At 43.3% G+C, this 7,533-nt stretch overlaps 1 protein-coding gene across 3 annotated transcripts in view; it reads left to right on the plus strand.

Moving 5' to 3' along the window:
- setd3 (SET domain containing 3, actin histidine methyltransferase) overlaps positions 1–6,898 on the plus strand; it is a 31,577-nt gene extending 24,679 nt beyond the window's left edge. For all 3 annotated transcript variants that reach the window (XM_063909077.1, XM_063909078.1, XM_063909079.1), the window contains exons 10-13: positions 1,247–1,413; positions 3,142–3,227; positions 5,174–5,334; positions 5,650–6,898. In XM_063909077.1, the coding sequence (XP_063765147.1) occupies positions 1,247–1,413; positions 3,142–3,227; positions 5,174–5,334; positions 5,650–6,105 (870 nt within the window). In that variant the 3' untranslated portion in view covers positions 6,106–6,898. The remainder of the gene's footprint in view (positions 1–1,246; positions 1,414–3,141; positions 3,228–5,173; positions 5,335–5,649) is intronic.
- Positions 6,899–7,533: the final 635 nt, after the last annotated feature.

The following is a 7,533-nucleotide window of genomic DNA, read 5'->3' on the forward strand; positions in this document are numbered from 1 at the left end:
TGAATTGAGGCTGTTTGGCATCACAACGCTGTTATGAAAGTGTCTCTGGCATTAGATAGGTGATGTTAGCATAACAAGCGAGGCTACTCTGACTATCTTGACTACTTTGCTATCCTATCGTGGCATAAGCCGTTTTCTACAGGCATATTTTACCGGCGTAGTTTTCGTTATGATTTTCCTTCTGATAGCAACCTGTGTAGCCTATGCATTGATTCCATCCGATAGCTGCAATAATACAAAACAACAGGAGAACGTCTGCCCTCTTCCCAATGATCAATACCACTGAACGGATGGTCATTAAAGTAAGGTGAAAGTAACAGCATCACACTGAGACTGGTTAGTGTTGCCTGACTTTATAAAGTGTGTGTTTTATAAGTGTTTGGTCGGGTTCTAGTCACTTTGCTCAGCTTGTTACAACTTGTACTTGCTGCACTCGCCATGAACTGTTATTGCTCAGGTTATTCTCCCCCATCCGAAGTGAGGGTGACGTATTGGTTCATATTGGATCTTGGATCTTGCCGGGCAGCCGAGTGGGGCCAAAAAGATCCGGTTTTTCGGCGCTTAAAGCCGGCGCCGCTGCGGTGGAAACACGAAAAACCAGATCTTTATCGACTCCAGCTCCGGCTCCAGCTCCAGCTCCGGCTATAGCTCCAGGTAGGTGGAAAAACGGCTTTGAACTCCACCCCCCACTTGAGTGTTGCTGCTGACCATGACCATCCCTTTCTGACCACAGTGTCCCCATCTTCTGATGGATACTTCCAGCAGGATAGCCATGTCACAAAGCTCAGATCATCTCCAACTGGCTTCCTGAACATGACGATGAGGTCACTGTTCTCTGATGGCCCCCACAGTCCCCAGATCTGAACCCTGTAGAGCTCCTTTGGGATGTGGTGGAACCAGAGATTGGCCTCATGGGTGAGCAGCCAACAGATCTGCAGCAGTTGTATGAAGCTATCAGGTCAATGTGGACCAGCATCTGTGAGGAATGTTTCCAGCACCTTGATGAGACACAGAGAAGTAAGGCGGTTCTGAAGGCAGAAGGGGGTCCAAGCCGGTATGAGCAAGGTGTTCCTAATGAAGTCTGACCGTGTTCTAGAAAAGACATGATTCAATAACACCTAAAACCTGTGATGTCTTACAGTGCTACTTTCATGATCATTTCTGACATTTTTATTAGCCGACTACATCGAAAAATATCAGAACGGATGCTGGAGGTGTTGATGCCTCTGATCATCCCTTTCTATAGATCTACATCTTCTATGGCACGAGATCAAATGCCGAGTTTGTCATCCACAACGGCTTCTTCTTTCAAGACAATGCCCACGACCGAGTGAAGATCAAGCTGGGCGTCAGTAAGAGCGAGCGGCTGTACGCCATGAAGGCTGAGGTGCTGGCCCGAGCCGGCATACCTGCGTGAGTCCCTCTCCTCTTTTCCTTCCTTCTCTTTCACAAACATTTCTCCTCTGAAGCTCTCCATGTGGGTCCAGCAGAGCTTCAGGGTCACCCCTCAGCTGGCTGCTCTTTGTGTTCCAACTGTAGATATTTGATCCAGTAAGGCCCCCATTTGACATGTTTGAAGCACATAATATAAATGTTGAAGGAGAATTCCCCCCCCCCCATCTAGCTGAGTATCAATTTACCATCCACCCCAACACTTTCATCACCAAGAAGCTTAATCATTTTATCATTAGCCCCTTAATATGCTGCATTCTCTGCCTGGCATTTTTAATCAGACGCCTTTTAATCTCTTATTGATGACAGTCTAAATCTCAACAGTGAAAATTAAATGAAACAATCCCTGTTATTGCCACGGCGCTCCATTAAACTGACAGATATGCTCGTAGATCAATTTCAAAGGAAGCAGCAGCAGCAGATTGAGTGTGGGGCCTGAGAGATGCTGAGCGGCTGCTATCAGCACCCTGCTCACACTCTGAGATCAATGCTGTGCTCCACTTCACTCCTGCCTGATGAATGGAAATTTACTATAAATTAGCACATTTTTTAATAAGCCCTTGTTCCTAAGTCTTCAGAATCACACAGCATTATTTTTAAAAGAGTTCTGTTCCCTGAGCGGGGGCCACAGCAACAATTGAATAAGTGTGGGGAGGCAGCTCTAATGCGTTTGTGAGTATAATACTGTAACCCTGTGCTCCGGATCACCACATCAATCACTTTGCTGAAATAAGGGGGAAATATTGTCCCATTCCAAATAACCTCAGAGTAATGTTATGATGGGGAATGGATTCTGCCAAGTCCTGGGTCACCGGCTCACTGCTGACTTTCAGAATCCTGAGGAAGACTTCCATCAGTAACATTAATATATGTTTACAGGCAAAACAAAGAGTGCAGTTTGGTGTGATTCTGTCAGTAGGCATCATAATAATACAGGAATACATTTTATACGTGCCAAAGTGAAATTCAACGGGGATAAAGGTTCACTTTACCACACAGGGAAACACAAACTAAAAAGCAGACCATATACTTGTTTGGGTTAGGGAATATTTTCAGGTAAATGTTTTACCTTCATTATGTTTTTCAGTTGTTTATATCATCGTGCAACACATTTCAAACAAACAGTCCACCATCCTGAGAAATGCAGCTATTTCCTTTTTTGAGAGTTAAGAGATAAAGTGATAGCCCTCAGTCCCGTGCTGGAGTCCCGGCTGAGGTTAAAGACTGGAAGGCTTTAAACAGGCATTCCACACATTAACCAGGTCCTGACTCCACTTCTGGAAATGTGCATCCCAGAATGTTTCTTAACGTATATGGATGGATGGATGGATACTTGATTGATCCGAAAATATGGAAATTCTTGTGTTACAGCAGCAGGGTGTTCAGGCATTAAAATATTTAAAAAATGAAACACTCCAAATGTTTCTTAAATCCTTATCTCTACATGTATGGCAGCCATTCCAGTGTCTGTTGAATTCAACACAGGGATGTTGTAAGTAGTTTATAGAATACAATACAAATCATTTAACTCAAAGACATACCTATAAATAGTAAAAGCAGAGAAACTGATAATGCTAAAGTGGTCTCTTAATTTTTTCAGAGGCTGTAGATACATATGATGAAAGTTAGTCATCTCGTTTTGTTATTCTTGGTCTATTACTAATATTTAGTTTTGTTTGTTGTTTACAGGTCTTGTGTCTTTGCTGTGCACTGTAATGAACCCCCGATATCAGCCCAGCTCCTAGCCTTCCTCAGAGTCTTTTGCATGACAGAGGGTAAGACACACACGCACGCATGCATGCATGCCCACACACACACACACACAGCAGGACATTCCCTGTGGAACCTGGAAGCCACAAAGTGTCTGCCGATCCTCGGAGAGGCTCGTGGAGTGTCCTCCGTACATCAGTTGAGAGGAAGAGGAGGAGAGGAGGTGGAGGAGAAAGATGCGGGAAGACCTGTCCATTCTTCAGCGGGTTAATTGATCAAGGCAGGCCACCAGATGTGTGTAGGGAGCAATCCACCCTGAGATTTACAATATTCATCAGCCTGTATGCACAGTGACATAAATCCCCGACCACACCAGGCCTCTGTCATTGGACACATCTTCAGGATTACGCTTATATATTATTCACTCTTTAGCTGCTTGTTAATTTTTAAAACGGCCCCAATGCCTTGTGTGTCGGGGGGGTATCATCCTTTGCTGTCATGTGTGTGTGTCCTAACAGATGTGACATGATGGAATAGTGTGCATATACAGCTTCTTCACCTTCCCCATGTAACACAGGTGTTTCAGTGCGTAGATCAGAGGCAGCAGGGAAGACACTCACTGATTTTACACCTGACACACACACACACACACACACACACACACACACACACAGCTGCTGATCTGCACTAACGTTCTGATCTGGATAAAACCACCTCAGTGTTAGAAGCTCAGGACTTTCAGGCATCTTTTTGACACAGAAAGAAGTCATAGTTTAATAAGAAGTTACCACATTCTAATGTTCTTCTGATGAGATGATTATTCCTTTCCTTTCTGTGTGTCCAAAACTAAGACGGTTAGATCCGGGTATGAAGAGAACATTGACGCAAAAAGCTAAGTGTTTAATGTTAGCCCTTATAAAGTTAGCTGGTCCATTCTCCTGCATGTGTTCGATCTTTGAACCAGAGAAAACAACACCCTCTACAACGTGAAAGCCCACCACCTGAGTGTCTCCCGTGTTGCCATTTGAGATGTTAGTAAAAGAGTTTAGCTTTTCTTGATCATTGTTCAGACATCCAAAAGGGAACCAACCATCTGTCCCAGCCCTTGAGGTATTACTTCACACATTCCTCACAATAATACTGGAAGCAGGGGGAAGCCAGCAGCGATTATCTCCTTTTGAAATGTGATACAATTTAATCAAAAATTCATTAGGATTCATTTGAAAGTCTACTATTTCTTGGTGCACCACAATCACAAATACAAGGTGCATCGATTCTTAGGACTATTTAGAGTCTTCCTCCCATGGCTGCTTGTTGATGGGTAGGGATCCAGTCTACATGTTGACTCTAAAGTAACTGGATCTGTGTTGTTCACTGCGTATGGTTATTGTTTCGGGTCTATTTTAGATGGGTTTTGGTTGACAACCTGCTTCATATCAGGTCTCCTTTGTTTAAAGGTAATCCTCTGCATGCCAGGTTTGGGTGTGTTTCATTGGTCTGGTTTGGAATCAGGTCGAAAATTCTCAACAATAAGCCTACTCTGACAACCCACACATTTACACTCACATGTTTTTTTATGGGAAGGAGCAACTAGCTGCGTTTCTGTCCACGTCTCGCACACCAGTTAGCTTTTATAGCCTGTGAATTGCGTTCACTATTTTTTTTTTAGTGGTTTTGCAGTTTGCTTTGGTTTCTTTTCACCAGCACTGTGATAGTTCTGAGCTTGTGTTATGTGTATCATCATGGAGGCAGAACTGTACCACAGAGGAGCTTCAGAGAACTGCCAGCTGTTTAAATTTCTATCTGTCAGTCCGAAGACCAATGTTGTTACCACCATAGCACCACTGTGTCACAAAAACGTTGAGATCAAAATGTAGCCCGAGTTGAAACTTGTTATGGTACAAGCCCGGGGGGAGTGGGGGGATATTTTAGGCCCATGGCCCCATTTACTTCACCAAATGTTATAGATGTGTAGGTGAATTCAGAACGCTTTTATTCTCTCTGGTTTCAGAGGAACTGAAGGATTACCTGCTCGGAGACGGTACCGTCAACAAGATCTTCACCCTGGGCAACAGTGAGTTCCCTGTCAGCTGGGAGAACGAGATCAAGATGTGGACTTTCCTGGAGACCCGGGCTGCTCTCCTGCTCAAGACCTACAAGACCACCTCACAGGTCAGTGGACATAGACGAGGTGTCGAGGGTTCAAGTGCGGTTTAAACCAAATGGATTGTCCGAGGGCTCGAAACAGAACGATACCTCTAAGTGGCCCCATTCTGACACGTTACGCAGAATGATAATTGCTTGTAGCATTCTGCCCCCAAATCCTGAGGTCTTTGGAAGGAGCTTTAACAAAGATCCGACAAGGACTTAGGAAGTGAATATTTGAAGTGAAATGTGTTTTTATTTATCGTCCTATGATGTATTGCCATCTTCACATTCTTCTTTCTTACCTTTTTCCTCATTACCTCCTGGTCGGGTCTCCTCTAGGAGGACAGCTCCATGCTTGAGAAACCAGATCTATCCCTAAATTCTCGCGTGGCAATCCAACTCAGCTTGGCTGAAAAGCAGATCTTGGAGAAGGCGTCGGCCAGTGGACGGGCCAAGCATTTGCACTTTGAGAAGAAGCTAGAGGAGGGAGCTCCGTTGCCTCGATATGAGGAGAGTGACATCGCTTTGCTGGAGAATTCTGACGAAGATTCAAAGCTTCCGATCATTCTACGCAAGCTGGAAGAAGTAGAAGGCCAGGAGATCCAAGTGGAGGAGCACAGCCACTTCTTGAACGGGGACAAGGCCGTCTATGGTTTTGATCAAGAGGCTAATGGAGGGCCGACATCGGAGGGTACTCAGGAGGGGGTCGGGGAAGATGTTGATTCAGCTTTGGACTTGATAGGAAGTTCAACCCAGAAGGGCCAAAAGGAGGTAGCCAACCTGAGTGCCAGTTGAACTGATGATGATCCCTCAAAAAACTGTGAATAAATGTATTTCACTCACTGCCACAGCCCATGCTATTTATTATTTTTGTTTCTCATAAATGAGCGAAAACGTTTGAATTCAAAGCTGCAGAACTTTTCAGATTGCACGTTCATCCAGCGCGGCTTTCCTTAGTTGTATAAAATGCCGCCGGTGGGTCCGACTAGCATTAGAGCTGCACGCAGGAAATAAAGGATGGACACCACAAACTGGTTCCAGCACATTGTTAGGTGAGAGAAAATAATAAAGCAGTTAGGTGAATGTTATTTCCACAAAGCCAAAATGTCTCTAATCTTGTGAATTGGTTGGTTTATTACTGCCGTTTGTCTCCATAAATGTCCTGTATGCTTTGATTTGACAATGCTTTTCTCCAGGGCTTTTTGTGCTACTGATTTAAGACCATCACTGCCCTCTGCTCCTTTTTCCTGCTTAAAATCTTTTCAAGCAAAACATAAAGTTATACGCCTGACAACACTTGTTGTAATTGATAGTAATTGTTATGGTATGACATGCCAAAATGGAAGATGCTTTTCATTGATTTTTATCAATCAAAATGTTAAATTCAGTCATTATGTAGTTTCAGTATTTAGGAATTGAGTTTTATTGTGTGTTTTTCAGAAGTTTCTTTAAGAATGTACTGTGTGTATGTTGCAGTGATGATCTGTTGATGATGAGACTCACTGAGACAGCAGAGGAAAGATTATAGTGGTCCCCTGTTGGATTTTTGTTTGACTGCCATAAAATGAGGCCATTTCCACATTGCAAATTTTGTATAAAAACCATCGGACGCACTCTGTCAGTAGACTCTGTCTGTAGTTAGTGTTATCTGCAGGGATGGACTCAGAAACTGACTGAGTCTCTTTACCAATCATACAACTGTCATTTTGGCCATAATTCTTACTAGTTACATTTTACCATATTATGAAACATTTGGTTTGCAGTGAAAATGAAGTGAACATTATATCTGAAACGTCCATTACTTTGTGTTTCTACTGTTCCACAGTTCTGTTTAAAGTGTTGCTGGATAATTATCTAAAGCAGGGGTATTCAACTCAAATTCAACGAGGTCCAGTTAGAGAAAATTTTCTCAAGCAAAGGTCCGGAACATCAAAATGTCTATCTCGCGTTACGAATGGGTGCGATATACATTAGCTGTGACCTAGTAGCTGTATCAACGTCTGCATCAGTGGCGGCTGGTGAAAAAAAATCTTGGTGGGGCTAGTGTGCCAACAGATTTCCCTGCCTAATCTAGCATAAGCATTCAAATGAACAGTGGGAAAATGACTACAGTTCCACAATAATTTAATTTCACAGTTTCCAGCTTCACAGAAAAAGTAAAAATTTACAGCTATATTAGACTTTATGCTATCAAATACTATACAATACAATCAAGGGTTGGGA

This window comes from Eleginops maclovinus, chromosome 19 (genome assembly GCF_036324505.1).
Source record: "Eleginops maclovinus isolate JMC-PN-2008 ecotype Puerto Natales chromosome 19, JC_Emac_rtc_rv5, whole genome shotgun sequence".
In the NCBI taxonomy this organism is placed as follows: Eukaryota; Metazoa; Chordata; class Actinopteri; order Perciformes; family Eleginopidae; genus Eleginops; species Eleginops maclovinus.